Source organism: Mobula birostris, chromosome 4 (assembly GCF_030028105.1).
Source record: "Mobula birostris isolate sMobBir1 chromosome 4, sMobBir1.hap1, whole genome shotgun sequence".
In the NCBI taxonomy this organism is placed as follows: Eukaryota; Metazoa; Chordata; class Chondrichthyes; order Myliobatiformes; family Myliobatidae; genus Mobula; species Mobula birostris.
The window spans coordinates 38,327,930-38,351,438 of NC_092373.1; the positions used below are offsets into that span (position 1 = coordinate 38,327,930).

The 23,509-nt window shown below is 41.3% G+C and overlaps 1 protein-coding gene across 4 annotated transcripts in view; it reads right to left on the reverse strand.

Annotated features, from left to right (window-relative positions):
* abcc5 (ATP-binding cassette, sub-family C (CFTR/MRP), member 5) overlaps positions 1–23,509 on the reverse strand; it is a 125,026-nt gene that overhangs the window by 66,681 nt on the left and 34,836 nt on the right. For all 4 annotated transcript variants that reach the window (XM_072255198.1, XM_072255196.1, XM_072255200.1 and 1 more), the window contains 4 exons: positions 20,429–20,773; positions 20,142–20,213; positions 14,197–14,321; positions 5,981–6,053 (listed from right to left, as the gene is read on the reverse strand). In XM_072255198.1, the coding sequence (XP_072111299.1) occupies positions 5,981–6,053; positions 14,197–14,321; positions 20,142–20,213; positions 20,429–20,773 (615 nt within the window). The remainder of the gene's footprint in view (positions 1–5,980; positions 6,054–14,196; positions 14,322–20,141; positions 20,214–20,428; positions 20,774–23,509) is intronic.

Consider the following 23,509-nt stretch of genomic DNA (forward strand, 5'->3'; position numbering starts at 1 on the left):
AATGCTCCACCCATGCTAGTAATTTCCCTGTAATTCCATGGACTCTTGTCTTGCTAAGCAGCCTCATGTGCGGTACCTTGTCAAAGGCCTTCTGAAAGTCCAAGTACACCACATCTACTGCATCTCCTTTGTCTACCCTGCTCGTAATTTCCTCAAAAAATTACAGTGGGTTAGTCAGGCAGGATTTTCCTTTCAGGAAACCATGCTGGCTTTGGCCTATCTCATCATATGCTTTCAGGTACACCGTAATCTCATCCCCAACAATCAATTCCAACAACTTCCCAACCACTGATGTCATGCTAACGTGTTTATAGTTTCCATTTTGCTGCCTCCCACCTTTCTTAAATAGCGGAGTTACATTTGCAATTTTCCTGTCATTCGGTACAATGGCAGAATCTATCGATTCTTGAAAGATCATTGATAATGCCTCCACAGTCTCTCCCACTACTTCCTTCAGAACCCATCAGGTCCAGGAGATTTATCCACCCTCAAACCATTAAGCTACCTGAGCACCTTCTCAGTGGTAATTTTCACTGCCCTGACACTCTTGAATGTCCGGTGTACTGCAAATGTCTTCAACTGTGAAGACTGATGCAAAATATGCATTCAGTTCCTCTGCTATCTCTGTATCTCTCATTACAATATCTCCAGTGTCATTTTCTATTGGTCCTATATCTACCCTCAACTCTTTTTCACCTTTTATATACTTAAAAAAGCTTTTAGTATCTCCTTTGATGTTAGTCGCCAGCTTCCTTTCATAATTCATCTTTTCCTTCCTGATGTCCTTCTTGGTTTCCTTCTGCAAGATTTTAAAAGCTTCCCAATCCTCTATCTTGCCACTAGCTTTGTCTTCCTTGTATGCCCTCTCTTTTGCTTTTACTTTGGCTCTGACTTCACTTGTCAGCCACGGTAATGTCCTTCCATTCAAAAATTTCTTCTTATTTGAAATATATCTGTCTTGCACTTCCCATATTTTTCACAGAAACTCCAGCTATTGCTGCTGTGCTGTCCTTCCTGCTAGTGTCCTTCTTCATTCCAGTCAACTTTGGCCAGTTCCCCCTCATGCCATTGTAATTTCCTTTATTCCACTGAAATACCAACACACTGGAATTTAGTCTCTCCTCCTCAAATTTCAAAGTGAACTCGATCATATTGTGATCACTGTTCCCTAAGGGTTCCTTAACCTTAAACTCTCTTATCACCTCTGGATCATTGCACAACGCCCAACCCAGCATAGCCAATCCCCTAGTGGGCTTAACAAAGAAGCTGTTCTAAAAAGCCATCCCTTAGACATTCTACCAATTCTCCCTCTTGAGGTCCAGTACTGGCCCGGTTTTCCCAATCCACTTTCATGTTAAAATCAGCAACAATTATGACATTGCCCTTCTGTCGTGCCTCTTTTCTCTCCTGCTGCAATTTGTAATCCACATCCCTGCTGCTGTTAGGGTCCTTTTACCCTTGCCATTTCTTAACTCAACCCATCGAGACTCTACACCTTCCGATCCAATGTCATCCCTTTCTAATGATTTAACATAATTTCTTATAGACATAGCCACACCACCCCCTCTGCCTACTAACTTATCTTTCTGATACACCGTATATCAGGGGTCCTCAACCTTTATTGCACCAAGGACGGCTTTAACGTTGATAATATTCTTGCGGACTGGCCTACCGGGGGGGGGGGGGGGGGGGGGGGGGGCGTTCAAGTAGGGTTAAACTCACCTCAACATGTCTTTACGGTTAGGGTTGCCAATTTTCTCACTCCCAAATAAGGAACAAAAATAGCAGTCAAATCCTGGGACACTTGTGTTTACCCCAGGAAAGACTATCATGACCATGAAGCCTTGCGTGGGCACCTGTGTGCGCATGTGTGATGTGCGCATGCATGTACGTGCTGATTTTTTTTTCCAGAAATCAGTTTTGGCTTAATCTTCCTGACTACACTGTACATACATTATTTCCACTTTATATAGGCTGTGGATTTACCATAACATTCCTGCTTTTACTATATGTTAGTGTTATTTTCTGTTTTATGAGTTATTTGGTATGATTTGGTAGGTTATTTTTTGGGGTCTGGGAACGCTCAAAAATTTTTCCCATATAAATTAACGGTAATTGCTTCTTCGCTTTACGCCACTTCTGCATGAAAGGTTTCATACGAATGCTCTACCTTAGCGGGGGAAATACAGGACAAGGCCGGTCCCGTATAGGACAAACCAATTTAGCCCAATATACAGGATGTTCCCTGCAAATACGGGACAGTTGGCAACCCTATGTTCAAGTTCAACAGTGCGTGACAGAGAATGAGGAAAGGTGCAGCTGACTCATATCATTTCCTCGCGGCCCAGTAGCAACATGCTTTGCAGCCCGGTGGTTGGGACCGCTGCCGTATGTCATTGGCCGTTCAGCTCCCAATGGCAGCCATCCTTTAGACAAGTTTCAGAGATGGCCACAACGTCATACTTGCCAATCTGTAGTTGAATTTCAAGACTTTCCATTTTATTTCTTATGCTGCGTGCATTCAAATATAACACTTTCAGTCCAGTATTTGTTGCTTTCCGTTTTAATTGCACCACATCTCTATTGCCCTGTAAATCATCCCACTGGCTGTGATTGTGCCTCATCTCCTGCCTGTCCTTTCTATCATCTCTGTCGCACGCTATCTTTGATTTATTTCTGCTTTTCCCCCTCCTCAGTTCTATTAGTCTGGTTCCCATACCCCTGCCATATTAGATTAAATACTCCCTAACAGCTCTATTAAACCTGCCTGCTAGGATATTGAAGCAACACACATAAAGGTTGCTGGTGAAAGCAGCAGGCCAGGCAGCATCTCTAGAAAGAGGTACAGTCCATGTTTCGGGCCGAGACCCTTCGTCAGGACTAACTGAAGGAAGAGCTAGTAAGAGTTCTGCTATAAATATAGTTCCAATATAAGCCTACTGACTCTCACAGCTATCTGGACTATTCCTCTTCTCACCCAGTCTCTTGCAAAAATGCCATCCCCTTCTCGCAATTCCTCCATCTCTGCCGAATCTACTCTCAGGATGAGGCTTTTCATTCCAGGACGAGGGAGATGTCCTCCTTTTTTAAAGAAAGGGGCTTCCATTCTTCCACCATCAACTCTGCTCTCAAACGCATCTCCCCCATTTCACGCACATCTGCTCTCACTCCATCCTCCCACCACCCCACTAGGAATAGGGTTCCCCTGGTCCTCACCTACCACCCCACCAGCCTACGGGTCCAACATATTATTCTCCGTAACTTCCGCCACCTCCAACGGGATCCCACCACTAAGCACATCTTTCCCTCCCCCCCTCTGCTTTCCGCAGGGATCGCTCCCTACGCGACTCCCTTGTCCATTCGTCCCCCCCAATCCCTCCCCACTAATCTCCCTCCTGGCACTTATCCTTGTAAGCAGAACAAGTGCTACACATGCCCTTACACTTCCTCCCTTACCACCATTCAGGGCCCCAGACAGTCCTTCCAGGTGAGGCGACACTTCACCTGTGAGTCGGCTGGGGTGATATACTGCGTCTGGTGCTCCCGGTGTGGCCTTCTATATATTGGCGAGACCCGACGCAGACTGGGAGATCGTTTTGCTGAACACCAACGCTCTGTCCGCCAGAGAAAGCAGGATCTCCCAGAGGCCACACATTATAATTCCACATCCCATTCCCATTCTGATATGTCTATCCACGGCCTCCTCTACTGTAAAGATGAAGCCACACTCAGGTTGGAGGAACAACACCTTATATTCCATCTGGGTAGCCTCCAACCTGGTGGCATGAACACTGACTTCTCTAACTTCCGCAATGCCCCACCTCCCCCTCGTACCCCATCCGTTATTTATTTATATACACACATTCCTTCTCTCTCTCTCTCTCTCTCTCTCTCTCCTTTTTTTCCCCTCTGTCCCTCTGACTATACCCCTTGCCCATCCTCTGGGTTTTCCTCCCCTCCCACTTTTCCTTCTCCCTGGGCCTCCTGTCCCATGATCCTCTCATATCCCTTTTGCCAATCACCTGTCTAGCTCTTGGCTCCATCCCTCCCTCTCCTGTCTTCTCCTATCATTTTGGATCTCCCCCTCCCACTTTCAAATCTCTTACTAGCTCTTCCTTCAGTTAGTCCTGACGAAGGGTCTTGGTTCGAAACGTCAACTGTACCTCTTCCTAGAGATGCTGCCTAGCCTGCTGCGTTCACCAGCAACTTTGATGTGTGTTGCTTGAATTTCCAGCATCTGCAGAATTCCTCGTGTTTATGCTAGGATATTGGACCTCTTTGGGTTCAGGTGTAACCTGGCCTTTTTGTACAGGTCGTACCTCCCCCAGAAGAGGCCCCAATGATCCAGGAACCCGAAGTCCTGCCCCCTAAACCAGTCTCTCAGCCACGCATTAATAATGCCTGATCATGCCATTCTTGCGCTCGTTAACCTATGGCACAGGCAGCAATCCTGAGATAACAACCCTGGAGGTCCTGCTTTTCAGCTTCCTACCCAACTCCCTGAATTCTCTCTTCTTCCTCTGTCATTGGTATCAATGTGTACCAAGACTTCTGGCTGTTCACCCTCTCCCTTCAGAATACTCCACACCCGGTCCGAGACATCCTGTACCCTGGCACCTGGGATGCAAAACACTGTGCGGGTATCTCCATCAGGCTGACAGAGCCTGCTGTTTGTTCCCCTCACTATGGAACCTCCTCTGACTTATCATAGAAAGGATGTGCTGAAACTGGAGAGGGTTCAAAGAAGGATCACAAAAATAATCCCAGGATTGAATGGCTTGTGATATGAAAAGGGTCTGACGGCTCTGGGCCTATATTCACTAGAATTCAGAAGAATGAGGGGTGACCTCATTGAAACCTAACAAATGGTGAGAGGTCTTGATAGAATGAATGTGGAGAGGATGTTTCCTATGGTGGGAGAGTCGAAGACCAGAGGACACAGCCTTAGAATGGAGTGACATCCTTTTAGAATGGAGATGAGGAGTAATTTCTTTAGCCAGATGTATTAAGACATTTTGCCAGAGAATCTATGGAATTATTTGCCACAGCCAGTTGTGGCAACCAAGTCTTCATGTAAATTTAATCAAGAGGTTGATAGATTCTTGATTGGTCGTGGCATGAAGGAATACAGGAAGGTGGTTGGTGATTGGGGCTAATAGGAAAATTGGATCAGCCATAATGAAATGACAGAGCAGATGTGATGGGCCAGATAGCCGAATTCTGCTGCTATATCTTATGGTCTGCATAGCAAAAGACCAAAATTATCCAAAAACTTTTGCCACTAAATTCCATATATATTTTACCCTGTAAAAGAGTGGAGAATTACAGGACTATGGAATTTTTCTACTTTGAAAACACAGACTCATAAAGCATCAGCTTTAACAATCAGTTCACAGGCAAGAGTTTTACTTCAGTGTCTGTGGACCTCTTCAAGTATTCACTCAAAGGATATTCAAGGATTACTATACTCAAGCAATATGAAATATGAATAAGGAAGAGAAAATCTGCAGATGCTGGAAATCTGAGCAACACACACAAGATGCTGGAGGAACTCAGCAGGCAGGCAGCATCTATGGAAAAAAAGTATAGTCGACATTTTGGGCCACAACAGTTTGGCAGGACTGGAGAAAAAAAAAAGCTGAGGAGTAGATTTAAAAGGTGAGGGGAGGGGAGAGAGAAACACCAGGTGATAGGTGTCAAAGAGTTGGAGAGCAGCAGGAATCACAGAGGGGGAGCAGTGAGAGAGTGTTTCACTGAAGTCCCAAAGGGAAGATTTAAACTTCTTTTCAACCAACAGGTGCTGCTCGACCCACCAAGTTCCAGCAGGAAATGGGTTTTTGCAAATTATTGCTGCCTAAGCGATTAGCTGTTCTTAGAATTTTTTTAAAATTTTAGATTTCCAACATCTACAGTTTTAATGATTTTCAAGTTAAGCTAAGCATAATATAGGTACAGCAAACAAAAACAGCACATTTCATACCTGTGTCAAATCTCCATTGGGCAATATTGCAAGATCTTGCCTAAGGCAGCATACAGCAAGAACATTATTATATCTGTGTTGAAATAAGAGAAAAAAATTAATCTTATTACATTAAATATAGTCACATTTAAAATATTCACAAAAACATTTATGGTCCATATTTAATCAATTAAGTGGAACAAATGTTCACAAAGATCACTTGCATCAAAGAGCTGGTTAACAAGCAAACTGTTCCGACGAACAACACAAGCTATGTTGCAATCCAGTGTTTGCACATTTTTGACAGAATAGATGCTTAGTTTACACCAAAGAAGTTTCTTTAAATTAAGTGGCCTTTGCAGATGATGTGAAATGTTGCAGGTGCAACTAATACAGTCCTTTAAAAGTTTGAAGCTCATGAATCTGATTCATAGAGCAGTTTGATTTTTTTTTTTGATGGCCAAATTCAACATGAAGAAATTTACAGCAGCTATATATATAGGTTTCAGGGTTTTTCTAGAAATTAAATGCAAGTCTTTAGAACAATTAGACTGTGCATATTTACGCAAAGCCTTATTAAAAGGATCAAATTTTACATCCTAATTGTTAGCTTAAGAATCCACCAACCTTAATCAGATCTTGTACTTCTCCACTCTTCACTCCACTATGCTCTTGCAAGAGTTGAAATTGCTCCATTTTTCACTAACTCTTAGAATTTTCCAACAGCAGGACTAGACTGCTGTCAGAGTTGCATTAAGGTTTATCTGGATCAGCTAGTTTATTGCTACAAGTTTAAAGGTAACATTTTACAGCTCATAACCTTTCATGCAATTATTGTAGTTATCAACTAAGTATTTGGAAACAAACTTTTTTGCTGAGGAAGTTTGGGTCAAAAGACACTTTCTCCTGCAAAAGTAAACTGCCTTGGTTGCTCTAAATCTTAAATGAGAACAGAAAATGTAGGTCAGGCAGCATTTGTGGACTATTCTACTGGAAGGCCAACGACTTGAAAGGTGAACAGTTCTTTCTCTACAAATGTTGCTTGATCTCTTAAACATTTCCAGCATTTTCTGTTTGTTCATTTTGGGCTGTTTCCTTACTGAGTCTTAGAAAAAACTACTGTCTGCTGGATACTTGATTTTGTTACTAGCCTATTCCTTGTCCTTGGTTTTAGCTCTGCTACCATGAAAATTTCACTCCACGCTGCAAGATAGTTCATCTTCACTTGCTTATTCTTGAAACATTTGCTCAACCTGTACACCCTCACACTGACTTTTCAAATAGCCTTTTTCTCCATTTTCTACTCTCCATCTTCGATGGAAAATGTGCGGCTCTCAACCAATTACTTCTAATTGCTCCTGGACTCACTGCACCTCACTAATCTCTAAATCTAGCACACTCCTCTCAGGCTTGCCAAACACTTACGTCTTCATTTTTATCTTTATTTAAAGATACAGCACGGTAATAGGCCCTTCTGGCCCAATACGCACACCCCACCCAATCACACCAATGTGACCAATTAACCTACTGATCTGTATTCCTCTGGAATGTGGGAGGAAACCGCAGCATCCGGAAGAAACCCACACAGTTACAGGTAGAATGTACAAACTCCTTATAGACAGTGGTGAAATTGAACCCAGGTGGTAAAGGTGTTACTCTTAACTACTATCATGCTATGTGAACAGTGCTATTTATTGCTCATATTGACCATTCTAATCAACAGGCACAATGGTAGGAAAAGGGAGGAGGTCCTGAAAATAGACTGTAGGGAGTTAGGAAGGAAGTTGAGAAGCAGGACCTCGAAGGTAATAATCAGGTAGCCTGTGCCACCTGACAGTGAGTATAGGAATAGAATGAGGTGGAGGATAGATGTGTGGCTGAGGGATTGGAGCAGGGGGCAGGGATTCAGATTTCTGGATCACTGGGACCTCTTTTGGGGCATGTGTGACCTGTACAAAAAGGATGGATTGCACTTGAATCCCAGGGGGACCAATATCCTGGTGGGGAGGTTTGCTAAGGTTATTGGGGAGAGTTTAAACTAGAATTGCTGGAGGTTCGGAACCAAACTGATGTGACAGAGGAAAGGGAGGTTGTCTCACAAGGGAGGTCTACGGTAGGAAACTTTGTCACATGGTGTGAGCAGAATTATCTGCAGCTTAATGTGAAAAAGACTAAGGAGCTGGTGGTAGACCTGAGGAGAGCTAAGGTAACGGTGACCCCTGTTTACATCCAGGGGGTCAGTGTGGACATGGTGGAGGATTACAAATACCTGGGGATACGAATTGACAATAAACTGGACTGGTCTGAGAACACTGAGGCTGTCTACAAGAAGGATTACAGCCATCCCTATTTCCTGAGGAAACTGACGTCCTTTAACATCTGCCGGACGATGCTGAGGATGTTCTACAAGTCTGTGGTGGCCAGTGCCATCATGTTTGCTGTTGTGTGCTGGGGCCGCAGGCTGAGGGCAGCAGACACCAACAGAATCAACAAACTCATTCGTAAGGCCAGTGATGTTGTAGGGATGGAACTGGACTCTCTCACGGTGGTGTCTAAAAAGAGGATGCTGTCTAAGTTGCATGCCATCTTGGTCAATGTCTCCCATCCACTACATAATGTACTGGGTGGGCACAGGAGTACATTCAGCCAGAGACTCATTCCTCCGAGATGCAGCACAGAGCGTCATAGGAAGTCATTCCTGCCTGTGGCTATCAAACTTTACAACTCCTCCCTTGGAGGGTCAGACACCCTGAGCCAATAGGCTGGTCCTGGACTTATTTCATAATTTACTGGCATAATTTACATATTACTATTTAACTATTTATGGTTCTATTACTATTTATTATTTATGGTGCAACTGTAACAAAAACCAATTTCCCCCGGGATCAATAAAGTATGACTATGACTAAATAGAGAAAGCTTGGAGACAATGTGAAAGGGAGAATAGGCAAATGATAGAGAAGGTACGTGCTCAGACCAATGGTTTGAGATGAGTCTATTTTAATGCAAGGAGTATTACAAACAAAGCTGATGAGCTTAGAGCATGGATTAGCACTTGGAGCTATGATGTTGTGGCCATCACAGAGACCTAGATGGTGCAGGGGCTGGAATGGCTACTTCAAGTGCCAGGCTTTAGATGTTTCAGAAAGGACAGGGAGGGAGGCAAAAGAATTGGGGACGTGGCACTGTTGATCAGCGATAGTGTCATGGCTGTAGAAAAGGAGGAAGTCATGGAGGGGCTGTCTTCTGAGTCTCTGTGGGTGGAAGTTAGGAATGGGAAGGGGTCATTAACTCTACTGGGTGTTTTTTTTATAGACCACCCAATAGTAACAGGGACATCGAGGAGCAGATACGGAGACAGATTCTGCAAAGGTGTAATAATACAGGTGGGAGATTTTAATTTCCCAAATATTGATTAGCATCTCCGTAGAGTGAGGGGTGAAATTTGTTAGGTGTATTCAGGAAGGTTTCTTGACACAATATGTAGATAAGCTTACAAGGGGAGAGGCTATACTTGATCTGATACAGTCGGCCCTCCTTATCCGCGGGCTCCGCATGCACGGATTCAACCAAACGCGGATCTGGAAAACCCGGAAGTTCTCTCTCCAGCACTCGTTGTTTGTCATTATTCCCTAAACAATACAGTATAACAACTATTTAGATCACATTTACATTGTATTAGGTATTATAAGTAATCTAGAAATGATTTAAAGTATACTGGAGGATGTGCGTAGGTTATATGCAAATACTACGTCACTTTATATAATGGACTTGAGCATCCGCGTTTTTTGGTATCCCCGGGGGGTCCGGAACCAATCCCCTGCGGATAAGGAGGGCCGACTATATTGGGAAATGAACCTGGTCAGGTGTCAGGTTTCTCAGTGGGAGAGCATATTGGAGATAATGATCACAATTCCATCTCCTTTACCATAGCATCGGAGAGGGATAGGAACAGACAAGTTAGGGAAGCGTTTTATTGGAGTAAGGGAAAATATGAGGCTATCAGACAGGAACTTGGAAGCATAAATTGGAAACAGATGTTCTCAGGGAAATGTACGGAACAAGTGTGGGAAATGTTCAGGAGATATTTGCTTGGGGTTCTGAGTAGGTACGTTCCAATGAGACAGGGAAAGGGTGGTAGGGTACAGGAAGCGTGGCGTACAAAGGCTGTTGTAAATTTAGTCAAGAGAAAAAGAAGAGCTTACGAAAGGTTCAAAAAACTAGGTAATGATAGAGATCTAGAAGATTATACGAAGAGCAGGAAGGAGCTTAAGAATGAAATTAGGAGAGCCAGAAGGGGCCATGAGAAGGCCTTGGCGGACAGGATTAAGGAAAACCCCAAGGTATTCTACAAGTATGTGAAGAGCAAGAGGATAAGACGTGAGAAAATAGGACCAATCAAGTGTGACAGTGGAAAAATGTGTATGGAACCAGAGGAGATAGCAGAGGTACTTAATGAATACTTTGGTTCAGTATTCACTACGGAAAAGGATCTTGGCAATTGTAGGGATGACTTACAGCAGACTGAAAAACTTGAGCATGTAGATATTAAGGAAGAGGATGTGCTGGAGCTTTTGGAAAGCATCAAGTTGGATAAGTCACCGGGACTGGATGAGATGTATACCAGGCTACTGTGGGATGCGAGGGAGGAGATTGCTGAGCCTCTGGCGATGATCTTTGCATCATCAATGGGGACGGGAGAGGTTCCAGAGGATTGGAGGGTTGCAGATGTTGTTCCCGTATTCAAGAAAGGGAGTAGAGATAGCCCAGGAAATTATAGGCCAGTAAATCTTACTTCAGTGGTTGGTAAGATGATGGTGAAGATCGTGAGAGGCAGGATTTATGAATATTTGGAGGGGTATAATATGATTAGGAATAGTCAGCCTGGCTTTGTCGAAGGCAGGTTGTGCCTTACGAACCTGACTGAATTTTTTGAAAATGTGACTAAACACATTGATGAGGGTAGAGCCGTAGTTGTAGTATATATGGATTTCAGCAAGGCATTTGAAAATGGCATGGGATCCAAGGGGACACTGCTTTGTGGATCCAGAACTGGCTTGCCCACAGAAGGCGAAGAGTGGTTGTAGATGGCTTATATTCTGCATGGAGGTTGGTGACCAGTGGTGTGCCTCAGGGATCTGTTCTGGGACCCCTTACTCTTCGTGATTTTTATAAATGACCTGGATGAGGAAGTGGAAGGATAGGTTAGTAAATTTGCTTGTGACACAAAGGTTGGGGGTGTTGTGGATAGTGTGGAGGGCTGTCAAAGGTTACAAAGGGACATTGACAGGATGCAAAACTGGGCTGAGAAGTAGCAGATGGCGTTCTACCCAGATAAGTGTGAGGTGGTTCATTTTGGTAGGTCAAATATGATGGCAGAATATAGCATTAATGGCAGTGTGGAGGACCACAGGGATCTTGGGGTCCGAATCCATAGCTGCTACGGAGGTTGACTTTGTGGTTAAGAAGGCATATGGTGCATTGGCCTTCATCAACCATGGGATTGAGTTTAAGAGCTGAGAGGTAATGTTGCAGCTATATAGGACCCTGGTCAGACCCCACTTGGAGTACTGTGCTCAGTTCTGGTCACCTTACTACATGAAGGATGTGGAAACCATAGAAAGGGTGCAGAGGAGACTTACAAGGATGTTGCCTGGATTGGGGAGCATGCCTTATGAGAATAGGTTGAGTGAACTCGGCCTTATTTCCTTGGAGCGACAGAGGATGAGAGGTGACCTGATAGAGGTGTATAAGATAATGAGAGGCATTGATCGTGTGGATAGTCAGAGGCTTTTTCCCACGGCTGAAATGGCTAGCACAAGAGGGCATAGTTTTAAGGTGCTTGGAGGTAGGTACACAGGAGATGTCAGAGGCAAGTTTAACACACACACACACACACACACACACACACACACACACACACACAGAGAGTGGTGAGTGTGTGGGATGGGCTGCCAGCGGTGTTGGCAGATAGGATAAGGTCTTTTAAGAGACTCCTGGATAGGTACATGGAGCTTAGAAAAAGAGAGGGCTATGGGTAAGCCTAGATAGTTCTGGGGTAAGGACATGTTCATCACAGCTTTGTGGGCTGAAGGGCCTGTATTGTGCTGTAGGTTGTCGTGTTTCTAACTCACTCCAGTAACTACATACAAAGGATATCTCTATCCAGTATATTCACTCATTTGGTTACTATGACTAAGGTTGAATGATTTCCTTTACCGTAGGATCTTTCTAATTCAGCACATCTTCAGTCATATTCACTAGCTGCACCTTCTAAGTGAAAGGGTGTTCCTCACTATTAAATCTTTTCTTCATTAATCCCCATGCCTCTGTGGTACTGCTTTCCACCAATACCCAAAATCCTATTCTAGCTTTAACTCTGAGATGTATCTGCTATTTCATAAGCTTGAGATTCGCCACTAAGCAACTTGCACATTCAATACCAATACCCCATGGTTATATTGCAGCTTTAAAGTAACAAAAAGATCCCATTGCACAAGAGCGTCATAAGATAGAATTCCCAAAAATAGGGAATAGGGTGAGGTGGTGGGAGGGAATGGTGAAAGGCAAAAGGAGATAGAAACATAGAAAATAGGTGCAGGAGCAGGCCATTCAGCCCTTCGAGCCTGCACCGCCATTCAGTATGATCATGGCTGATCATCCAACTCAGAACCCTGTACCTGCCTTCTCTCCATACCCCCTGATCCCCTTAGCCGCAAGGGCCATATCTAACTCCCTCTTAAGTATAGCCAATGAACTGGCCTCAACTGTTTCCTGTGGCAGAAAATTCCACAGATTCACCACTCTCTGTGTGAAGAAGTTTTTCCTAATCTCGGTCCTAAAAGGCTTCCCCTTTATCCTCAAACTGTAACTCCTCGTTCTGGACTTCCCCAACATCGGGATCAATCTTCCTGCATCTAGCCTGTCCAATCCCTTTAGGATTTTATACATTTCAATAAGATTCCCCCTCAATCTTCTAAATTCCAGAGAGTACAAGCCTAGTTGATCCAGTCTTTCATCATATGAAAGTCCTGCCATCCCAGGAATCAATCTAGTGAACCTTCTTTGTTGATGGAGGAGTAAGGTAGAAAAGGGGGAGGGAGATGGGCACATAAAGAGAGAACTAAAGAAAGAAAACAAAGAGAAAGTTAGGGGAAGAGGGAGAAATCAAAGAAAAAGAGAAAGGAAAACATACATAGTGAAAGAAAAGCAAGATGTATATTCACACCTTGCTAACCTGCTGCCCCACATTGGCACTCCTGCACCTCGAAGTTCAGTGGTGCATGGTCCTCTGACCGTGGAGTTCAAACACCCAAGCCAAACATGACTAAGGTAAAGTGTGGTGCTTTTCTGATTGTGCTCCATTGATTTTAATATTGTTTAAATGTCTCTGCTAATCAAAGTCATACAAAAACTTAACGAAATAATTAAAAGTTAAATTGTCTAACAAAAAATATATAATCTATGCCCATTTTACTCTTTATATTATAAGCCTTTGTCCAAAAATTCCCACTGAAATCTTATAGACCTCAATTTTGGGATGGCAATTCTTTCACATAGTGCTGAAGAACCTTGACAGTACTTTCTACAGCTGCATGGAGTACACCTGTAGAAGAACTGACAGCTTCAGCTAACTAATCTGTGAGTTTCAGATTTTTGCATTTTACAGTGTAGTTTCAGGTTCAACAGATCAAAGGTCAGCATGAGATTTTCTGACTATGACTGGAAAGATAAGAATAGAACAAAACAAATCAAAGTATCAAAGAGAAATAGCAAGGAAGCATGGAAGGATGGTGTGGTCAAGCACATTAAAGTGCGCAATGACAAGGATATTTCATCACATCTGGCCAGCTGTTTATCTCTAACATAGATAAGGAATTTTTCAATGTTTTGTACTTGTTCCAGAACACTTACATGGTTCAAAATCCACCCTCATTGCTTTACTAATGATTTGTGAACTAATTCAAATAAACATTCAATCAATCTTTGGTGATTTTGAAATCTTGTTTGATGTGCCTTGACCATTTTTCTTCCACTGAAAGATCATAATGTGTGTGCCTAGCAAGAAAAACTCAACAGTTATGGACGATCACTAGCCTGAAAAATTTCCTTCAACACAGAAACTACCTTACTTGTAGATCATTGATGGCAATTTCTGTGTTTAACTAATTGATAACATTATGCTTTGAATACTTAAATTTGACCAACAATTGCCTTAGTAATTCCTAAATTTTTACCTTTCTTCATTGTATGCTTTGTTAAACAGAATATTCTCTCTAACAGTGGCACTTTGAATCCATGCTTGTTGAGCCACGTAGGCAAAATTTCCATCAAGTGCAATGCTTCCTTCTATCAGGGTCATCTGGATAATAAATGAAAATTCACATTTTCAAGGGCGAGGTGAAAATAGGCGAAGGAACAAGAAAGTACACATCTAATAACTTATAATCATACCTCCTTCCACTTTCCTTTGCTATTTGAGTTGCTATAATCTCTAAAGAAATCCATTCCAAAATTGTATCAAATGTTATCCCCAATCATGAAAACAATTTTCATACTTGCTTAAAAGATTTGAATTACAGCACGTGTGGAATTCACAAGCACGGAACAACTCCAGAAATTTTTGGGAATGCTAACTAGTTTTTCATATACAGTGGTGCTAGAAAGTTTGTGAACCTTGTAGAATTTTCTCTGTTTCTGCGTAAATATGACCTAAAACGTGATCAGAACTTCATTCAAGTCCTAAAACTAGATAAAGGGAACCTAATTAAATAAATAACACAAAACACATATTACTTGTTCATTTATTTATGAGAAAAATGATCCAATACTACATGTATTTGTTGGAAAAAGTATGTGAACTTTGCTTTCTGTGATGGGGGAGGGGGGGGCGGCGTGACCCCCTTTGAACAGCAATAACTTCAACTAAACATTTCCAGTAACTGTTGATCAGTACTACACATCCGCTTGAAAGAATTTAGGCTATTCTTCCTTACAAAACTTTGGGACGTTGGTGGGTTTCCTTGCATGAACTGCATACTTCAGGTCCTGCCATAACATTTCTATGAAATTAAGGTCAGGACTTTGACTTGGCCATTCCAAAACATGAATTTTCTTCTTTTTAAACCATTCTGTTACTAATTTACTCTTGTCTTTCAGATCATTGTCTTGTTGCATCATCCAACTTCTATTAAGCTTCTGGTGATGGGCTGCTACCCTGACATTCTCCTGCAAAATGTCCTGATACAATTTTGAATTCATTGCTCCCTCAACAACTGCAAACTGTCCAGGCCCTGAGACAGCAAAGCAACCCTAATCCAAGACGGTCCTTCCACTAAGCTTCACAGCTGGGATGAGGTTTTGGTTGGTGTGCAGTGCCCTTTTCCCTCCAAACATAGCGGTGTGCATTTCTGCCAATAAGTTCAACTTTCATCTCACCTGTCCACAGAACATTGTCCCAGAAGCAGTGTAGAATATTCAGGTGGTCTTTTGTAAACTTGAGATGTGCACCAATTTTTTTTTTCTAGAGAGCAGTAGTTTCCTCTGTGGTGTCCTTCCACTAACACCATTCTTGTTCAATGTTTTTCTTATAGTGTACACACAAACAAAATCTTCAAGTTCCAGGGATTTCAGCAGGTCTTTTAGGTTCTTTTTCACCACCTTCAGCATTGCACGTTGTGCTCTTGGAGTGATCTTTGCAGGATGCCCATTCCTAGGGCGAGTAGCCACAGTACAGAGTTTTCTCCTTTTGTAGACAATTTCTCTTAATATGGACTGATGAATACTCAGGTCTTTAGAAATGTTTTTGTAGCCTTTTCCAGCTTCATGCATTTCTACAATTCGTCTTCCAAGGTCCTCTGAAAGTTGTTTTGATAGAGGCATGTTGCATATAAACAGATCTTGCTTGAGAAGAGCAGGGTCTATCTTCTTGAGAAGAGTGAGCTCTGTCAGTAACCTTACTTTGTGTCTTTTTAATAGGGCAGGGCACCTCTACAACACCCACCTCCAATCTCATCTCACTGATTGGAACACCTAACTCCAAATAGCTTTTGAAGGCATTACCCCAGAGTTTCACATACATTTTTCAACAAATACATGTAATATTGGATAATTTTTCTCAATAAATAAATGAATCTGTTCATCTAGTTTTACTAATTACATGAATATCTGATTACATTTTAGGTCATATTTATGCAAAATAGAGAAAATTCAACAGATTTCACACACTTTCTAGCACCACTGTATCTGAGCTCAAGATCTGTTAACAATAATGACAGGAGATCAAGCTTTCCTCATCCATCCAGTTCAGATACTGTATTTGTTCAGACAATTGTCTGAATAATCAGTTAAGCACATTAACTTTCTTTAAGTGGAAGCTGTTCTGGTACAGTCATTCTGCAGGTAGCATTATTGCATTGCTGGGATTATACATATTGGTGCCACGGTTGAAAAGATGCCATGATCTTCCATGATCCCCAAACCATCCCCCGCTATATGTTTCCTCCATCAAAAGCAAATTTAGACAATTACCAAGCATAATTCTGATTTAACTACATGGAACTCTCTTGTACATCAATATTCTTTGAGTGCAGCCACAAAAATATCATATTCTAGATTTTGATTCATAAGTCAATGACATACCAATACCAGAACTTTCAATGCAGTCTTGTACTAACTAGATTTTTGAAGAAATAATCTACAATCATATCATCCCAACTCACAGCCACCACCCAATTCATCCTAGCACACATCAACTGACATACTTCCACATTATGTGTATTTTACGTTATTTGATGCTATGTTCAACATACTAGATTTACCTGCCTGTATTATTTCAGCAAAGTAAACTTCATTTATCCTTGCAATCAGCCTCTCCTGTCCTTTGCGTTCCCACCAATTCACTGCCCGAGTAACACCCCTCAATCTCACCAACCAAGGGAACTTGGTCATTCCTTGCCATTCCATCTCGGCCCTTTATAATTTTATATACCTCATTTTAGTCTTCCCTCAGTCACCCCTCTTTGCAAAAAACATTAGCTTATCAGTCCTGATGAAGGGTCTCGGCCCAAAACATCAAATGTTTACTCTTTTACACAGAGTCTGCCTGACCTGCTGAGTTCCTCCAGCATTTTGTATGTGTTGCTTGGATTTCCAGCACCTGCAGATTTTCTCTTGTCTGTGTTTAGCTTTTCTCATCTTTCCTCAAACTGGCTGCCATCATATACCCAATGTGTCATACTGTACATAATGTAGCCTGCAATAACATTTGAGGACATATTCTATACATCCATGGTTACTCTTTTCTCAAGGTACAGCAATTGAACCTACAGTACCTATAAAAAGTATTCATCCCCGTTGGAAGTTTTCATGTTTTATTGTTCATCAACATTGAATCACCATGTATTTAATTTGGCTTTTTTTGACACTGATGAACAGAAAAAGACTCTTTCGCGTCAAATTGAAAACATCTCTTTACAAAGTGATCTAAATTAATTACAAGTATAAGGCACAAATTAATTGAGTGCATAAGTATTCACCCCCTTCAAGTCAGTATTTCATAGATGCACCTTTGGCAGCAATTCAGCCCTGAGTCTATGTGGAAAGGTCTGATTCAGCTTTGCACATCTGGACTCTGCAATTGTTCCCCATTCTTCTTCACAAAATTGCTCAAGCTCTGTTAGATTGCATGGGGTTCGTGAGTGAAAAGTCCCTTCAGTCCAGCTACAAATTCTGAATTGGATTGAGGTATGGACTCTGAATTGGCCACTCCAGGACATTAACTTCATTGTTTTTAAGCCATTCCTGTGTAGCTTTGGCTTAATGCTTGGGGTCATTGTCATGCTGGAAAACAAATCTTCTCCCACGTTGCAATTCTCTTGCAGACTGCATCAGGTTTTCCTCCAGGATTTCCCTGTATTTTGCTGCAATCATTTTACCCTCTACCTTCACAAGCCTTCCAGGGCCAGCGGCAGTGAAGCATCCCCACAACACCATACTTCACAGTAGGGAGAGTGTGTTTTTGATGATGTGCAGTGTTTGCCAAACACAGCGTTTAAGCTGATGGCCAAAATGCTCAATTTTGGTTTCATCAGACCATAGAACCTTCTTCCAGCTGACTTCAGAGTCTCCCCATGCCTTCTGGCAAACTCTAGCTGAGATTTCATTTGAGTTCTTTTCCCCCCAATAGTGGCGTTCTCTTTGCCACTCTCCCATAAAGGTGCAACTAGTGAGGTAGCTAGGCAAACAGCTGTTGCAAGCGCAGTCTCTCCCATCTCAGCCACTGAGGCTTGTAACTCCTCCAGAGTTGTTACAGGTCTCTTGGTGGGCTCCCTCCCTAGTCCCCTTCTTGCATGATCTCTCAGTTTTTGAGGACAGCCTGCTCTAGGCAAATTTACAGCTGTGCCATGTTCTTTCCATTTCTTGACGATTCACTTAACTGTACTCAAAGGGATATTCAGTGACTTGTAAATTTTTTTGTATCCATCTCTTGACTTGTGCTTTTCAATAGCTTTTTCGCAAGTTGCTTGGAGTGGAGTGTTCTTCTGTTTTCATGGTGTAGTTTTTGCCAGGGTACTGATTCAGCAGCAGTTGGACCTTCCTGATACAGGTGTATTTTTACTACAATCAATTGAAACATATTGACTGCACAGATCTCCATTTAACTAATTATATGATTTCTAAAACCAATGGGCTGCAGCAGTGATGACTGGTGTCATATTAAAGGGGTGGGGGGAATACTCATGCAATCAATAATTTTGTGTTTTATATTTCTAATTAATTTAGATCACTTTACAGAGATCTGTTTTCGATTTGACACAAAAGAGTGTTTTTCTGTTGATCAGTGTCAAAGAAGCCAAATTAAATCCACTGTGATTCAATGTTGTAAAACAATACAACATGAAAACTTTTGGTGAGGCGGGGGGAATACTTTTTTTTTAAATAAATATAGGCACTGTAAACTTTATCACTTGTTTTACCTGTATCTCTCTTCCACAGATCTCACTTTACAAGAGAAAAGTTATTAATTGTTTTTGAAACCCTAAATGAACTCAAGCTACATGATTACTTTTTTTTCTTAACACAACATAGCTACCCCCAGAATGAATAGTTTATCTGACTTTTATCTAGTACTTGAGTACTGCAATAGGCTTACGGAATGAACTATAAAACTTCAAAATCAATTTAGTTTTCTCTGTTTCATTTTTTTTCCCCAATGTTTATTTGAAACATTTTAATTTTCTGAATAATGCTGAAAGATATTCAGCTAAGACCGGTCCATGTTTTATCACTGTCATGTGTTGTTATGTAGAAATTTTTAAGTCATAATGGAAATCAGACTAGCTGACCAACTGCTATATTGCTAGACTCATCATCGATCTAGTAGTGCAGCAACAACATGAAGAAATGATTCAAATACACTTTATACCCTGTCTTCAACTTTACAGTACTGAGGGCTAATGAATGGAATGCGGGGAACTCCATTCATTTGACTCCAAGGAAAAGGACAAGGGCAAATGGCTTTTTTTACTTATCAATGGTCTTGATTGTGTATCAGAGGTTTAACATCTTTTTAATGGTTCTTTTTTTAAAATCTGTGACTTGTTTCAAAATGCCTCTGTCAAAGACAGTTATTAACATAAAAAAGCTTCTGATAGCCAATAAATTGGCAAAGTCCAAAAGGGTGTCAGGTTATAACAGGAGGGTTAATCTTCACTCGGAACCCACCTTACTTCAATCCCTATTGGTTGGGATGGGGAGGAGGGTGGTAATCACCTCATCAAGGCCAACGCATTCAGGAAAAAAAAATACAAGAGTGAGTGAGTCATGAGCAACAAGTTGGGACAGCAGGCTGTGTCCAGAAAGATCTGGCTCAGTATTTACAGATCCATACTTCCAGCTCAACTGATCTGTAATTACCAGACTCATTAAAAAAAGACACGAGGCATTAGAAAGAAAATTACTAAGGCTAAACTGCATGTTTCACTTCCAATGATGCAGGCTTAAAATGTTTATTTTCCACACTAATTTGACAATAAAAATTCAAGCTTTATGAATGTGAATTTGCTTTATAACTTCAAGGAAATAATGTGTGGCCTAATAAATAACTTCTAAGACTGTAACTTAATTCTGCCGTATACAATGCAACTATTTTGTAGATGATGAAAACTTAAAAATGCATTACCTGACCCAAAACTGCAGAAATCAAGGATGTCTTGCCGGATCCTACACTGCCACAGATTCCAACAAGCTTCCCCTGTCAGAAATGAGAAAGATCAGTACAACTAATAGAATATCAAAATAGTTCAAGAAATCCATTTAAACAAAAAATCAAAAAAAACTCTCACTAAATTACAAGTGCAAATGACAAGACCAAGGCAAGTTACATATTTAACAAACCTTACTTCAAATTATCTTTTGTAAAGATATAACATTTTTCTATTAATTAAACAATGTTCGCATTTTTCTTACCTTTTCTATGCTAAGATTGATATTGTGCAGTGTCCTCTGTAATCTTGGACTGATCAGAGAAATTTCCTTCTCATCTGGACTGGGCTGTGAGTCATTGTTTGTTAGAAGATATCCATTTTGCTCAGTTAAAGGACCATTTTGTTCATTCTGGTGAATTTCCTTTGTCTCTTTTTTCCCTCTGGATTCACGTTTGTCCTTTCTCAGTTTGGGTGTCATCTTCGGCGAGGACTGAGCACTAGAATTTGGGGAGTCCCAAGCCAGAGTAGCATTCTTCAGTTCTATGGCGATTTGAGAACTTTCTGGCTTTTTTCTTATGATGTGAAACTCTTCCATTAGAAATAAACTCTGAACAGGTTGAAGAGGTGTAAAGTTATGACACCTGGGCAATGCACAATAAGCCAATGGCACAGGCAGCAATACACAGCAGCAGGTTAAAGGAAGAGATGCTGAAAACCAAATGTAGCTCATTAGGAGCAACTAACTCCAGGTGTAATTATACCCTAACAAGACTCAATCAATCTGAAGGATGATAATTTTGTGTTTATTTACTTTCTCTGTTTTAATAGAACACCTCATTTTATATGCAGTTTGATTTATTCACCACATAGTCCTTATTGATACAAAGTCTCACCTCTCAATCCTCGTGTTGTGTGGCACATTTGAGCTAAGTAGAATTGTCTCAGAAGAGATTAGCTTAAAACTAAGCATTCACAAAAAGCTGTGAAACATCAGCAGTAGCAGAAATGGACAATACCACTATCATTTGCATAGTTTTCCAGTACAGTATATCCTCCCCTCCCTCATTATTATGAAGCTAGTTCTACGGTTGAATTGGGGCTGTATAAGCATGCAATAGGTGTTGTTCAGTGGTCTCACAATCATCAGATCAGACTGATGTTCCCGCATTCCTGGCACATCTGAACATGAACGGCGGTGAACAATTCAGTAGCTAGTGAAAAAAGACGAGGCTCCAAGAACATCCCCATGGCAGGATCCAGCATGTGTGCGAAAGAAAAGGTGGAAGCAGAGGCGTCTACAGTGGTGCTAAAAAGTTTGTGAACCCTTTAGAATTTTCACTATTTCTGCATAAATATGACCTAAAATGTGATCAGATCTTCACGCAAGCACTAAAACTAGATAAAGAAAATCCAATTAAATAAATAGCACAATAACATTATACTTGTTCATTTATCTATTGAGAAAAATGATCCAATATTACATGTATTTGTTGGAAAAAGTATGTGAACCATTGCTTTCAGTAACTGGTGTGAACCCCTTGTACAGTAATGATGTTTCCAGTTACTGTTGATCAGTCTTGCACATTGGCTCAGAGGAATTTTAGACAATTCCTCCATACAAAACGGCTTCAGTTCATCAATATTTCTGGGATACCTTGCATGAATAGCCCTCTTCAGGTCATGCCACAGCATTTCAATTTGGTTATGATCTGAACTTTGACTTGGCCATTTCAAAACACAAATTTTCTTCTTTTTAAACCATTCTGTTGTTGACTTACTCATGTCTTTCAGGTTATTGTCCTGTTGCATCATCCAACTTCTATTAAGCTTCAGGTGATGGACCCCTACCCTGACATTCTACTGTAAAAAAGTCTTAATACAATTTTGAATTCATTGTTCCCTCAATTATTTTAAGTTGTCTAGGCCATGAGACAGCAAAGTAGCCCCAAACCATGATGCTCCTTCCACCATCCTTCACAGTTGGGATGAGGTTTTGGTGTTGCTGTATAGTGCCCTTTTCCCTCCGAACATAGCAGTGTGCAGTTCTGCCAAAAGGTTCAACTATTGTTTCATCTGTCCACAGAATATTGTCTCAAAAGCATTGTGGAACAATCCAGATGTCCTATGCAAGCTTGAGGCATGCAGTGATGTTTCGTTTTGGAGAGCAGTGGTTTCCTCTGTGGTGTCCTTCCATGAACACCATTCTTGTTCAGTGTTTTCCTTCCAGTGGATACACGAACAGAGACTTTAGCAAGTCTCAGAGATTTCTGCAGGTCTTTTGCTGTTACCCTTGGGTACTTTTTTCCCTCCTTCAGCATTGCACATTGTGCTCTTGGTGTGATCTTTGCAGGTTGTCTTCTCCTAGGGAGAGTAGCAACAGTACTGAGTTTTCTCCATTTAGAGACAATTTCTTTACTGTGGACTGATGAATACTCAGATCTTTAGAAATGCTTTTGTGGCCTTTTCCAGCTTCATACATCTCTACCAGTCTTCTTCTAAGGTCCTCTGAAAGTTGTTTTGATCGAGGCATGGTTCACATGGTCTTCCCTGAGGACTGCAGGCTCTGTCAGTAAACTGATTTTGTGTGTCTTTTTTTTTTTTTAAAAAGGGCACAGCCCTACTATAACCTACACCTCCAATCTCATCTCATTGATTGGAACAGCTGACTCCAAATAGCTTTTGTAAAAGGCATTATCTCAGAGGTTCACATACTTTTTTGAACCTAGACTATGATCATTTAAATGGTGTACTCAGTACTGATGTGAGATTACAATTCTTTGTGTGTTATTAGTTTAGGCAGATCGTGTTTGTTCATTATTGTGACTTAGATGAAGATCAGACTACATTTTATGAATAATTAATGCAGAAAACCAGGTACAGGTTTCCCCCGCTATCCGAAGGTAGAGTGTTCCTATGAAATGGTTTGTAAGCCGGAATATCGTAAAGTGAATAAGGAATTACCACTTATTAATATGGGGAAAACTTCTGAGCATTGCCAGACCCAAAAAATACCCTACAAAATCATGCCAAATAACACATAAAACCTAAAGTAACAGTAACATACAGTAAAAGCAGGAATGATATGATAAATACACATCCTATATAAAGTAGAAATACCTTTCAGCACTATCTAGCGCAGCGAAAATCTCACGGCAGCACTCTCGGCAGAAACACTTTCTCCAGTAACCGCTAAGCTATGAAGCTGCCAAATCATACCAAATAACGCATAAAAATGCACAGCCTATATAAAGTAGAAATAATGTATGTACAGTAGCCAAACTCACTATTGCTGTATTTATTGTTGATGATTCAAAGCCTTTAAAATCGTTCACCGCTTCGGGAC